The following is a 15230-nucleotide window of genomic DNA, read 5'->3' on the forward strand; positions in this document are numbered from 1 at the left end:
TCAGGTGGACTCCATCTCTTCCCAGCAGATCTTCTCGGAACAGCATCCCATGGTCAAGGAAGCCGACGTCCTCCCGTTGACATCATCTGTGCAGCCATGCATTCATATCCAGGATGTGCCCTTACACTCAACCATGAGGATGGATGAGAACACAGCCTGTGTCCTCCCCTCCCCCCTTGCTCCCAGAGCACTGTAGTCACTGCTGATCTGCTTGGGGTCAAACTAGGCAATATCTGCTCATGTGGATGAACAGCATGGGGTAGTGGTTAGAGCAACAGATGAGCCTCGGCAAACTTTCTGTAACATCTGGGACGTGGGCTCCAGGCAGGCAGCACGTCTCCTGAGACATGTTAGGTTGGCAGAAGGATGCTTCCATCCCTTTCAGAAGGATGAGCCATGGAAGAGCGAAAGTCTATATTTCTCTATAAGATGGTGAGAATTTTGCTAACATACCCCCGCCCCAGGACAGAACTTGGAGTCTCATGCAGGTCAATTTTCAAAAAAGATTTAAGAAAATTAACTAATAATGAGCAATCATATTTTAGCTTTATATTTAGGAACATACATGAATTTATACAGCACCTTTTATTCGACTATCTTGAAGTGCTCTATAAACACGTTTCAAAACTCTGTGAGGTAGCTAAGTTCTGAAATAAACACATTTTCATAAGGGTAAACTAAAGTGCAGCTAGTTTAAGTGACTTGTCCAAGTTTACACAAGCCAGTGCTAGAGATTGGAGCAGAACCCTGGAATCTTTATTTCCAACTCCCTGGTAAAATTATCCTGCATATAATAAGTAAATGATATGAAATAAAGCAGAAGCATTCACCACTTTATTACAAAAACACCCAGCAACTGTATGCAACACAAAACAGTAACTGAGAGTCGCATTTTATTTGTCTTTCAGTGTACATGCTCATTATGTATTCTGTTTAATTTACAGAAGGGCTATGTAAACCAAAATGAAAATTAGAGAGGAAACAAGGAAATAGATTGAGGTGTAGAATTTTCTCAGCAAGCAATGATCACAGGAAACAGCACAGATTGAACAGGAATTCAACAGGAGTAACACCTAAGAATAACGAAGGTAAACAGTAACTTTTTCCTTAGATAGATTCTCAATGGGGCTTTTTTGTTTTAGTAAAACACTCTAGAATGTCACAGTATACAGGAAGACTAAATGGCAAAGAATATCATACGCACAAACTCACACACACACACACACACCAAATAACATTTATCCCTGCTACTGGTCCAGGATCCAAAACACTAGTTAACATTCTATTTCCTATCTCCCATTCATCGATAAACTATACAGGATTACACTGTACATGGTGTTAAAATTACAAAAATGTCATATTTACAAAATCTGTACACACATTGTAAAACTCACAAAATCGTTGTTTATGTATCACAAGTTGCTACACCAAAATATTAAAAATGGGACAAAATTATACATTTCTCTTTTCCATTTTTAAAAAGGATTAATATTTCAAAGAACACACACTATTTTCTCCAATAAGACTGTAAGAGAACTACAAACCCAAAGCATCCACTTGAGATAAAATGCAGCGAGCAGCATTTCCTGACTAGAGAAAAGCCTATATCCTGTTTCCTGGGGGGTGGGGTGTGCAGTTAGATTATATATACAGAGATGGTGAAACTAGATTGAGGATGTCTTTGGCTAAAACTTTGGCATTAAATAAAAGTTATAGTTCAGAAGACATGAGAAGAGGTTTCTTGGTGCTGAAGAAGTTGGGGAATTTTTCTTTCAATAATCTACATACTCACTACAAATTCTCTTTCCTTTCTCCTTTTCTACAGGAAATAGGGAGGAGCTAGGGGTTTGGAACAAACATATTCCAATACATTTGTAGATGAGGCAACTGCATTTTCTTTTATGGGATGGATTTTCTTTTTATTTTTAAGTACGAAGAAAAATGGAATCAAAGAAAAACCTCTTTCAATCACAGGAATAATCTCTTCCAGATTTTGGGGGTTTTTTTGGAAACGGCATATGGAAAAAAAGTTAGTAAACCAGGCATGGCAGAAAAACAATTGCTTCAGCATGTCAAGTAAATATTAGTGCAGGAAGGTGGACTATTCATCAATCCACCACATAAATAAGCTTAATGCGCAGCGTACATTAAATAACCATCACACCCCGTACACAGATGCTCCTCAGTGAAGATAATGTTTATCAAGTCATTAAAGTGTATGTAGTGCAAATGTTACACAACCAAGTATTATGCACAAGCTACTTGCTTGTTCTGAAGTTACACAAAGATGTGGTGCCTGAAATCATGGACATATATACACCCTTGTCACACTTGGTACCATGTCCTAAGCCACAGAAATATCCATGTGTTTATATTTGTGTGTGCGTATATATATATGTATTTATATATATATAATGTATGTATATATACTTGGTTTCTTAAAACAGGACCACCACATCAATACAGTAACACAAACACAGACTAATATCAATACCTGTTTCCAGATGCTCCAAGGCTCAGAAAGTTTGTGCTTCTAATTCTTGCAGTCATTAATGCTCCTTCTGCCAGCTCAGGAAGGATAGACAGTCTCTTCGGGTCTGTGCTGTGCAGGAGACGGCCAACCGAGAGGAGTAAAATGACAACACAGGCATCTAGCTGCTTTCCTCCATCACTAGTTCCATGCCTTATGATGAAGGGTTGAGAGAATTTCCCCTCCACACCGCGCATGGACGGGAGGAATTTTATTTTGAAAAAAAATCATACCATGCTTTCCATATAAGTGGCAGTAAATCAAGGCACGCTGTACTAGTTTTGTAGCATTTAGATTAGCTGATTTTGAAGGTGATGCTTCATTGAGAAAGGTCCGAAGTTCTCAACTGGCTGCTGGGCCTTGCTGGGCCGTACAAAGTAACAGATGCTATGTGATTATTCTGCATCACCTGCAAAAGGAGGGCACAGAAGAAGAGAAATTAAAAAAAAAAAAATCAAAAAAATCCCATAGGCCAAAGAGAACTCAGAAAGTTGCCAGTGACACAGTTACAGTATTTATATGCTTGAATGTAGAGCTATAAAAAAAAAATTAAGCAACTGATAGGTGGAATTAAAACACTGAAAGATCTTTGCCAATTCTAAAAAATTACTACTAAATTTCCAGGCGTCATTTAGAGTCACACTTGTTTAACACGGGCACTCACCACCACCCAAAAGTATTTAGTGATAACTAAGCACGTATCTCAATAGCATGAGTCATGGATGAAAAGGCAGATGCACCAGCCTTAAACACAAGAGAGGGATTAAACCTGGGGAGAGGGTTGGTAAATGTCCCACTTGTGCCATGTTCCCTGATATTACAGCCGTTCTCGAATGCTGGCTCGCATAGGTATACAGGAAAGACAAAAAGCTGCATTAAAATCCAGAAGCAAACTCCACACCATCTTCTCCCACCCAAACGAATTTGAAAGTTTTTTTCCTAACCTCAAAGATCATTCGCTGCAGTCCAAAACAAAACGTTGATCCAAATGGGTTAGTATTGTTTGGAGAGGACGACCTTAAAAAAGAAGGAAAAAAAAAAAAAAGTGTGCATAAGAGGTTGGAATTTCTTAATGTGAAATAATAGCCACCTGTGATTATGTGGCAAGTTTATCACATTTCTCTTATGCCAAGATTATTTAAATTGGGAGGGATTACATTGGTCTGTGCTATGATGCTATGCTGCTTTTGGATTTCAAACGGGTCACTCCTCAGAGTGGTGCTGAAGTATGGGGGGACCTAGGAGGACCTAGTGGTACAAAATAAGCAGTTATTAGTGACTGCAGGCGACCACTCTTATTCAACCAAGGCTGGAAAGGAAAAACTGAATAGAAACCAAGTAACAAAGAAGGAGCAGCTCAAGAAAACTAGACCTTTTTTAACTAAACCTTTTTGTGCATGCACACATGTGTGCATCTCTCCCCCACTTCTTTTTCAAGTAAAAATTACTAGGAAGCCTATTTTTAAAGGTATCTTCTGCACCATGTACATTAATCTAGTCATTTTAATATATTGAATCTCTAGCAAAGTAGTTATTTATGTCTGAAGTGACATGCCTAATTAAATTTAGTTACCTTTAAAAAAATAATGCATTTCTTGACTTTCACATACGCTTCATAAACATTTAAGTTATACAAGAACTAAACACTGTTTTGTTTTTAAGAGAATTGCAGCAGTTAGTCAATATGGGCCCAATCCAAAGCCCCTCTGAAGTCAAAGGAAAGAGTCCCATTGACTGCAATGGACTTTAGGTCAGATCCTTAAAACACCTGGAAAATCTAAATTTTAAAGACTTGTTTATACTGTAGTTTCAGCATAGCTAGGACTGATTTCTGGGTATAATTTTCTTCCAGATATAGTCTATTAGTAAGTTCTGGCTTCCTCTACAATTGGTGAATTTCTTTAACTGAATGTGACATAGCAAATGTCACATCATCAGATGGTAATGCATCTTATATTGATTTGAACCAGTGACCTATGATGAAAGGGTCCATATGTCATCACTAATTCTCTGGGCCATCCAATCTCTCAACTACTCATTTTACACTGGAACGACAGGATTGTATCCGAATTAATTAAATGTAATGGGGAAAGTGTCCACAAAGAGAACAGGTTCCTTAATTTAAGAAGACAGCCCCAAATTTTTCAATAAATAAGTGAAGTCTAAATTATTCTGCCTACTACTAAAATGCTTATATTAGTGAATATGCTGGATTACAAAGAGATATTGTCAAATGAATACTTCTATGCACTTTCACAGACTCAAAATTGTGTAAAATTACTCGTATTCCAGAACTGGATGAGAACTACTTAAACTGACACTATTGTGTAGATTTAGGCAGGTTTACAATTGAACATGTGCATGCATGCTAGATTGCAAGCTCTTGGGAGCAGAGACTGTCATGCCATATGTTTATACACTGCCCTCCAGAATAGGCTGCTGCTGCGCTTGATTAAAGTTATTTGGGCACACCCACAATACAAAAATAATTTATGTTATTTGTTAACATACACACCCACCCACTATGTTCTATATATACTCTCCACTGTGCAACAGAGGATGGATTTTGGCATTTAAAAGAATTGCTGGAATTCCATTGTTCCATATTACAGATTCTTGATTTCCCCAAATGGTAGTGAGCTTTCCTAGCTAGAGGCAGCAGAGCTGATGCTTCAGCAGCAAAGAGGTGGCATAAATCCGGATGATAATTACTACCAGACCTATCCTTGTGGTAATCATCTGTCAGCAGCTCACTTCCTGCCAACCATACAGGATAACAAGACACACAGCATCTTTACCTATGAAGTACCACTGGCTTTTCCACAGGATGTCCCAGAAGATCCTGAATACTATCCCACTGTAATCACATTAAAAGGGTGTTAGAATAAGAGAGTCACATGAAAGCTTTTCTTTATACAAAGGAGGAGGTTCATGCACATTTTGGTTGTAGTGTTGGTGCAAACCACAAGGCAGCACAGAGTGCCATGAACTATGAAGGTTATGTTTAGAGAGTGTTTTGTGATTGGAGCCAGCTTTACTCAGCAGAACCTGCAGCTAGGAGACTGCTCCGAGTTTAAAACTAGTTTCCATTTTAGGCGGAAAGTGGACTTTAATTGAAAAAAATAAAATAATGAAATACTATTGTAACCTCTGTGGGTTTGATGGCAGAAACACAAAGCACTGTGTCCATCATTTTAAGGAGATATTTCAAAGAATAAGGCATCTGAAATTTCCCACAGGAAGGCCCTCTCTTGGAACTTTGCTGAGATCAAGTTAGCATCACTGCCTTCTCTCACTCACAAAAGCCTCTGTTTGGTTCAGCATGCAAGACAGGCGCAGTGTTTATTTGACTGAGAATTCCCAGTACTATCCACTCCTGTGGCATGACAGCTTATGAAGCGATGGCTTTATATTGAAGGGATGTAACAATGCAGTGAAGCACTGAAGTATATCAAATAATTCAATCAGAAAGCAAAGGAGGATACAGGCCTCCTGCCTTCAGTAAAGCAGTCAATGCTCTGCACCGTCATTTAGATATTCCAATGACCATAACACCTGGGTTCACTTCACAGGCCCAGTCTCATTCCCTAGACTGGCAGGAAACAAAAGCGCTGCAGGGTAGAAGTGTGTGGTGTTGCTGAACAGCCCTCACTCCAGAAGCCAATTGAGTTGCATTTATGCCCACCTGGATGTCAAAGGCATCTCTGTATGTGTAGTGGAAGCTTTTCTACTTAATGTTTTTCTTGCCCTGCTTGGTAAAACACATGATGTATTTAACCAAAAAGATTGATTTACTGTTATCTGGTGGATTTTTGTTTACACGGTTGTCAGAAGGTTTGAATGACCAGTCATTCTTTACGCAATAGAAACCACTGTCAAAAGTTCATTACAAAGTGCAGACAACCCCCAAAGCAAGTGCCAAAAAAAAAAAAAAAAATTCAAAGGTGTACTCTGAAACAAGTACCTAGGTAAATGAAATTCCTAAGAGTGCAGAGTTATCTTGTCACTACTCTAGACATATTTAATTAATCTGTAACAGTTACTGTCAAATCCATCCATGTAAAATTATTTCTAGCTAAACTCCTGATTTCCACCATTAATATTACATTTCAAAGGTATCTCTAATCTTTCTAACACTTAGCTGCCTTAAAATGGGAAACATAACATAATTTACTGGAGGACAAAGCCCAAGGTTTGACTGCACTATATTTCTGACTGTGTTAAGAGTAAAAAGTCTGAACTACAACAATTTCACTGAAAAAAATCCAAATCCATAAAAAAGTTAAAATTAAATTTTGGTGGGAGGAGAGTAATTTGAACTCCCTTATTTTAAAAACCATCTTTCTATATTGCTATGATTTCTACGACACATGGTAAGAGTTCCGCACACTCAGCAGCCAAGCAATTTATACTGGCAACTGTTCTGGTTGGTTTTCTGAAGACTCACCTTGCTGTACGTTGTGCATGTTTCAGTCTGTGAATCCGCACTCTCTGTGGAAGGTAAACAAAAAATGCTCTTCTGGAAATTACATTTGAACTGGTCCTTTCTTTGAAATGTATCCAATATGAGAGTTTGAAAAATGATTTCAGAGATCAGGGAACTTGAAAGCATCACACAAAGCGGTCAAAACACAAAACAAAAAAATCCCACTGATTAAACATAAATCCACTAGAATAAACAATAACACTGGAGACAAAGATTTGCCCATTCACTATTTTAAAAAGTAACCTTTAAAGCTTAAATGGCTTCTAAGAGAAAAAAGGAAATATAGGAGTGAAAGAAACAAGACATTATTTATTTCTCTGTGCACTGAATTGACTTGTCAAAACTGTACAGTGTCAGGTAATATGCATAGCAGTAGCAACAAATCAACTCGTGGATGAGCTACTTTGCAAAGACTAAGCACTGTATGCATTTAAGAAGCCGACAAACCCTCAGATTTGACCCAGTCATTCCCAAACCAAAACGGTTTAAGTACTCCCTACATTTAAAAAAAAAAAAAAAAGATAAAAGATAAAAACCCCAAGCCACACCTTTGTGGAACACTCCTCCCCAAAACCATTATGAATATATGGGCACAAGTTGTGCCAACCTCTGCTTTCCAGGCTGGCTCCATTTATATGAGCTGGTAGAACTGAAGTGTACAAGAACTCCGCTCGCTGAAGAGCAGAAAAAGCAAGAATCTTGGGAATTTTAATTCCTTGTTTCTCAAAAGAATGAAAAAAGACAGAATGGAGGAACAGCACCACATATGCTTTGCAGTCCCAACAAACCAGGCACTCCAAATTGCTTGCTGGCCATTTTTCCAGCCTACGCATGTATTTCCTTTCATCTCTGGACTTTTTAAAATGGAAAACATCCTCTCTGGGGGCAACCATGAAGTGTTCTTTAATCAGACCAAAGGCCCATTTATATTGCCACTCACCACCAAGCAAATGGTTCCTAATACAGCTGGGTTCAGTGTTTAAGGCTTTGTCTTCACTACCCGCCGATCCGGCGGGTAGCAATTGGTTTATCGGGGATCGGCTTACCGCGTCTAGTGAAGACGCGGTAAAATCGATCCCTGATCGCTCTGCCGTCGACTCCGGAAATCCACCTCGGCAGGAGGCGGCAGCGGAGTCGGCGGCAGCGGTCGACTTTCCCGCGTCCTCACCGCTAGGTAAGCCGACCTAAAATACGCAACTTCAGCTACGGTATTCACGTAGCTGAAGTTGCGTATCTTAGGTCGGACCCCCGCTGTAGTGTAGACCTAGCCTAAGTAATATGCCCACTGTACCAATGAACTGTCAGCGACAGAATTGCACTGCACATTGCTAGCCCATGGAAGGGTTTAGAGACTCTTCAATGGGCTTCATACTATCAACGTTTCAGTGTGGTGGGTGCGTGGTGGGGAAAGAAATCAAATATATCCATAATAGAGGCACAAAACAACTTGGACTGAATACAAGTACTCAGAAATGGGAGTGTGAAATACTGCACAAGAGCCTTAGGAAAACATATTTAAATAGGAAGTGAAGGAAAGTAAGTGCTGGTACTCTCAGGTACATCATAAATTTGATTTTCATTTAAACACACACACGAGTGTACGCCCCATCCCGCTTCCTTTCCCTTATTTTTATCCCAACTCAGATTCTTGCTGATGTGACTTCCATCAAAGCACTGTGCAGGTGAGTACTTTCAAGGGAGACAATCAATGTTGTCAATGGGTACGATGACAAAGGGATCTCTGGCAGCAGTTTAGCAAGCATCCTAGATCTTTTCTAGGATATTAAAGCCCCAGTTCAACAAGGTACTTACACACATGCCTAGCTATGTTATGCAGAAGGTTAAACTAGACTATCATAAAAGACTCTTTTGGCCTTAAAATTTATGATTCTTTAAGCATGCAAGTATCCCCGTACTTTAAAGAGATTAATCACATGCTTAAAAGTTAGGCACATTTTTAAGTACCTTGCTGAATAAGGGCCTGTGTGCAACAAGAGACTTAGGAGGCAAAGTCCTAAACTCTTCCTGAGCCTGGAGATTCCCAGATGATAGTTACATAGAGACATATGCCACATACTGTAGAGTCATAGTTATTTTTCTGAATAACTCAAATTACATTAAATATAATAAACAGACCTTGTGAGTGATGAAGGGAAAGGAGTTTTATGAGTGACTATCAAGACAACAGTTTAAAAATTCAACAACAAAGGTAGATTGGAAGGATCAGATCAGATTCACGTTGCCCTACAACTTTCGGGCCTTAATGAACAACATAATTCATGTTATCCAAGATGCAGCAGCACTCCTCCAGGAAACTAGCAATGCTATGTTATAGTCACACACCTGTAGGCCTGGTCAGGGTAAAGAAAGTTCGCCTAAGAATGAAGCTGGAGTGGCCAGAGAACTAACATCTTTAAATATTTTCCTTACTACACATACTAGAAAACGGTTCAAAAGATCTCCTTCCTACTATCGTCAGCACTTCTATTATCTTCTGTTGTTTGAGACTATATTTGAAGTGAAAATTGGTCCACTCTTTTCCCTTTTGTATTTTCTTTTACAAACCCATGGAGCAGGAGGATGGATTACTGACCTCGCTTAACAGCTAGTGGAATCTTGAATTCACAACGATGGTATCTAGAACATTGAAATTGTAAAGCTATTACAAAACACAGGAATCAACAAACTAGGTAGCACAAACTGACGTAGAAATTCTTTAGTGAGCAGTTTACTGTGACTAAGGGCACACCCACACTGCCCCACAGTTCGGACACGGTGTGCAAATAGCAGTGCACACCACAGTGCTGCACTGTAACACGCATGTGGATGCTGCAGGCATGAACTTGAAGTTTGCACTACTGTAGTCAAGATAGCTACAGAGATTAGAAGTGTGGGGAAAAAAACCCACACCACTAACTAAAATAGCGGTATCAGCAAAAGTCCTAGCCACAGTTATAATTGCAAAAAAATCCTTTTGCTACTACAGCTTATTTCATTCAGCGAGCTGGTATAAGCTACACTGGCAAAATAACTCTGTTGATATAAACTGCGTGTCCCCAAGAGGGTTTGCTGGTATCACTATTCCTAGGGTAGACGAAGCCTATGAAATCATAGACTGATGTGGAAAATATGATGTCAGAGGCTTATATCATCAGATGGGGAATAAACAGTGGGAAGTTTTAAGAAACAGTATTTGCAAATCATTCTCTTTTGTCATACAGAGACAGGGAATGAAAAATTCTAGAAAAAAATTACAAATAAAACATACCCGTTTCTAAACAACATTTGCCAGAAGACATCACCAGCTCTTCAAAGCAGGAAAAAAATACTGGGAATACTTACAGGAGAATACCATGTTAGTGGTTGGATTATGTGACCTCACTGTTCTCTGTCCTCTTGTGAACAGCCAGTGAACTTTCTACAGGCTCTCTACAGACTATTGCAACATCCACCACACTCCAGTGTATTCGTTTTTATAGTTTAACAGCTAAAACTTCCCAAACTGTTTTGTTTCTACTTGTCAAATATACAAAGTCCACCTTGCACAAGCATTGCTTATGAGTGAACTAATAACTAAGGTATTTGGAGTTAAGTTTAAAAATTTGCTAACGCTCATGACTATCCTCTCTAAAAATGTATGTACCGTACTCTCTATCAACGCTGTGATGTTTTAGTATTAAACATTACGTGGAATGTGACTTTGAAGTAGTGCTTGCTGTCCCTCATAAGTCTCTTTCTAATGCATACTTATTAATGCACAAGAGTTAAAAACCAGAGCTAAAAAGTGTCCTAACAATGGTGGCCTGAAATCCTTCCAAGTTCCCACTAGATGAATCGAAGCTGCTCAACAGAAACTACAGGAACTATAGAAGGCTGACACAGGATTTACTACTCGCAGATTTTGCATTTTCACAGACTACTTCTCTATACTCACATGTTAAAGTTGTAATGACCAGGATAATTTGTATGCAGGACAAATTTCTTCACTTTGTGAGTATTTGCATCAAAAAGAATATCCTGTAGAAGACAAAGGAGATAGACATGAGCAAAACAGTTTGGTGGGGGAATGTAGTTTTTCCTCAATATGCAGTAAGGAGGGTCTAACTATATATTAAAAGTAAAAACAAACAAAACAAAAAAAGCCTTTACGATATAAGAGTGACATTTTATGTATCAATTCAAATCTGTATTTCTTCCAGCAAGTGCATATGCAACTATAATTATATGGCTAGTTTGATGCTGTAATTGCTAATGTTAGCAGTTTCTCTGAGCAAGTCTATTTTATCTGCCTATTATAGTTCACTTTACATTGATGCAAGATGGAAAGTCAACATGCTTATGATACAAATTACTTGAGATGCTAAAATGAAGATGAACATGGGAGGAAAATTTGTTACAAATGCCACAGAAATACAAAAAATCAAAGTCAGGCATGGGAATGGTGAAATAGTATCTGGTGGGGTAGAGAAGGCTAGATTTCAGCAACAAGGGCCTCAGTTCCTACGCATTAGGGGTAGCACGTGATAAGAGTGTTGGGGGGGATGCCAAACACTCAAGAACCACTCCATGGATTGTGGGAAAATGGTAAAATATCATTGTTCAAGTCTGACTTAATTTGAGCATTTGCAATCCCATTTTTCATATTCAAAGATTCTGAGGCAGCCACCGAGAGTTTTGCACAATGTTAGTACTTGTATCAAACACCAACTTGAGATACTTAGTCATTCTAAAGGGTACATTGGATGGCTGATTCAAATTTAAAATGGCTTATTTATGGAAGTCTTCAACTTACCACTCCAAGCGTGAAGTAATTAAAAAAGTAGTCATTGCACTTTGATGGAACCTGCTTATGGGGGGAGGGTGAATGAATTTTCATCTGCAAAGAAACCCACATATAGATTTATCAGTGCTTACCATAGCTAAAGTATTATCAATGCGTTTACTTTAAAAACAATTTTTCAAGGTCTGGTTTCACACTGCATCCACACGTTTCCCCTCAGATTCAAACTGTAAATTATCTTTGTGCAAAAGTATCTTATATGTTAATACTGTGAGAAGTCTATACAATCTGGGCTATGTACAACCCAAACTACTGAGGGGTTCCATTTCAATTAGGAGAGAAGGGAATTTTATCAGAAGTCAGCTCCTAATGTCTTCAACAGGAGGTGCTGGGATTGCCTAGCACAGAAATAAGATTATACTACTGGCATTGTATAAATAGCAAATAAAAAGATTACTCAAAATTAAAGGAATCCACCTTTAAATACTCTGTTCTCATCATGTTAACACACCATATATCCCTGCACCCAGAAGTGAGAGATGGGCAAAGACCACTGAAAATGCCTCCTCCTGGCAGTCAAGTGAGAAGAGTAGATATCAAAGTCTTCCAAGTATCTGTGAAAAACGTATCCTATTGCCTAATACTGAAAAAGGTTCATATGCCTCTATCTACACCTTTCAGTGAAATAAAGGATGAGGCAGGAGGAATCCACAAAGAGTTTAATAGTGAAAACTGCTGTGGAGCAATGTTCCCTCTAATTTTTGACAGGCCGTGTGCGCAAAAAGTTTCTTCTGTGCAAATTTTTGTGCTTCTGTGCAAATTTGTGTGCGCACGGTGTTTAGGATCTGTGTGCGTGCGCACACGCGCACAGCTTAGAGGGAACAGTGCTGTGGAGGTAGCTTTAAATAAATATAAATGATAATTAGTTTAAAAACGTAAAGTCTCATGCTTACTGCAGGATCACCAGCTGCTGGAAATAGTTGGATCTGACATAAGGCGAGTGTGTGTGTGTGTATTATATACATAAATAGTGAGTGTGTTTTTTCATATTATAAACATAAAGAAAACACACAAATTTTACCTAAAAGTTATCTTTAATTTTCATTAAAAAGAAGAAATTACCCAGAAACCAGCATACAGTTGTTAGGACTTGTCCATATTCAAAGTTGCACCAGTTTACATTGGTTTTTAACAGATTAACTTAAATCCAGTGCAAGACAGTGTAGGCACCTGTAGTTTGATTTAAATAAGGTTTATACAGCAATTTAAATTGATTCCTTACTAAATTAAACTAAACCCATATAAATCAGGTTTAAATCAGATTAAGAGTGTGCCCAGCCTGTGTTTTTCACCTGTTTAAAATCAGTTCAAAAAACCCACAGCACCTTTAAACTGCAGCAATTCTGAATATAGACATGGGCCTAGAATTAGGAATGCCCTTTCCTACCTTGTCTTCTGACTTGTAAAAGACTTTGTGCGGAGACCCCAAAGTGCTCAGAACATCTTGGCATGAATCACCAAAGTACACACAGCGCTCAAATACCCGCATCTTGGCATCAGCTAATACACCTGGGCCACAGCCTGAAGAATGGGGAACAACAGCCTAATGTTCATAACTCCTCGATCACAAAACTACACAAAGAATGAATAATCACAAATCGCAGCACCTAGTTAGTTAAGGGAATGGAATGCAAAGAAGTTCCTTTAAGATAATTTTGCTGTACTGAATTCAGTTCTTAATTCTGATGGCAGTTTACACACAAAAAGGTCTCATCTAGGTAATGTGGTTAACTGTCATAGACCCATATCGTAATGGCTAAATTCACTGAGTGCTATCCCTGAGAAGTAGATTGAGAAGAACTCTTCCCCTATCTCTTTTCATTTTACAAAATGCAGTTTACTTATTTGCACTCAAATTTGATCAATTTGTATCAAGTATAAGTGCCAGCAGTTAGCTATGTCCGTAAGAAGTTTAACTGCAGTACTGGAAGCATATTGGGAGAATGGTTTTAAAGGTTATAAAATAGTGTGTAATCTGACCAGCCAAAAAAAGTAAGGCCCATGCAATAGAATTCTTTGTCAGTACTGTTTTAGGCCAAATAACTATACCGTATATACTCGATCATAAGCCGGTTCGTTTATAAGCTGACCCCCACCCAAAATGGATAAGTAAAAATGGAAAATTTTTATGACCTGTTCATAAGCCGACCCTATAATTCAGGGGTCAGCAAACTTTGGCTCCCGGGCCATCAGGATAAGCCACTGGCGGGCTGAGATGGTTTGTTTACCTCAAGCATCCGCAGGCATGGAGGTAAACCTAAGTAAACAAAGTGTCCTGGCACGCCAGCTGCTTACCCTGATGGGCCGGGACAGCAACTGGTGGAGAAATTGTTTTGGGGGGAAAAGCTGGGGATCAGGGGAGTAACCCCTGTGACCACCCCCCATATGACCCCACCTCTAGCCCAGGACCCCCACACTCTCCCCATCCCATCCCTTCCCACCTTATCTGGGGAGGATGTCTCTGGCCTGGCTGGAGCTGCTCCAGCAGGCAAGACCGGGCGGCGGGCCACAGCATGTTCCAGTGGGCTGGGCCAGGCGGCACGGCCACAGTGTGCTCCGGCACCCGGGCGGCGCGGCTGCAGCCTGCTCTGGGGGGTGGGGCCGAGCGGCACGGCTGCAGCCTGCCAGCCCCGGAGTTGCAGCTGCTTCGGAGACTGGGGGGAGAGCAGCATGGCCAGAAGCGGAGAGACTCTGGCCCCGCCTCTTCCCTTCTGGCTCTGCTGCCTCTCCTTGCTCCTTGTTGGGGGGAGGGGCTGTGTCTCACCTCTCCCTCTCTATACCCGTTCATAAGCCGACCCCCTTCTCTGGTGCTTCCCATTTTTACTAAAAAAATTCGGCTTATGAACGAGTATATATGGTATATCACATTCTCACCTGAGAGTTTCTAGCTTTTATTAGCTACACAGTAAGTAAATTCATATATACACAAAGCTTATTTAAATAAGTGCACTGAATCACAGCTACATAGATATATGGTTGAAACATTGTTTGAAATTATGAAACGAGTGACTGTATATATAATGTTCCATTGCTCTACTTTGCTGCATAGGCATTACAACTCAAGGTATTTTCAACCAAAGTAGCTTAAATCCAAAACAAATAAACAACCTCCCCCAAACAAAAATCAGATTAACAAATCAGGAAATTAATTTCTTTATATATTAGATGACACTAAAGTTCAATATACAGGAATTAAAGTTTTAGATCATCTGGTTGCTGGATAGGTATAAACAGGCAATTCACATGGCAAGTTTAATTGTACTATGTCGCCAATGGCTCCAACCTGAATCCCATGACCAGAAGTTCTCTACAGTTCTAACCTTTCACTGCCAACGATCACTTAACTAAGGCAATCATGGTGTGAAAGGGTGCTG

The 15230-nt window shown here is 39.5% G+C and overlaps 1 protein-coding gene across 1 annotated transcript in view; it reads right to left on the reverse strand.

Moving 5' to 3' along the window:
• Positions 1-853: 853 nt before the first annotated feature.
• Positions 854-15230, reverse strand: part of PHAF1 (phagosome assembly factor 1) — a 51874-nt gene continuing 37497 nt past the window's right edge. The window contains exons 10-17 of the mRNA XM_065416570.1: positions 13244-13377; positions 11809-11892; positions 10951-11033; positions 9610-9653; positions 6978-7021; positions 5329-5387; positions 3475-3547; positions 854-2939 (exon numbers count right to left, since the gene is read on the reverse strand). Coding sequence (XP_065272642.1) covers positions 2850-2939; positions 3475-3547; positions 5329-5387; positions 6978-7021; positions 9610-9653; positions 10951-11033; positions 11809-11892; positions 13244-13377 — 611 coding nt within the window. The 3' untranslated portion in view covers positions 854-2849. The remainder of the gene's footprint in view (positions 2940-3474; positions 3548-5328; positions 5388-6977; positions 7022-9609; positions 9654-10950; positions 11034-11808; positions 11893-13243; positions 13378-15230) is intronic.

This window comes from Emys orbicularis, chromosome 14 (genome assembly GCF_028017835.1).
Source record: "Emys orbicularis isolate rEmyOrb1 chromosome 14, rEmyOrb1.hap1, whole genome shotgun sequence".
Classification (NCBI taxonomy): domain Eukaryota; kingdom Metazoa; phylum Chordata; order Testudines; family Emydidae; genus Emys; species Emys orbicularis.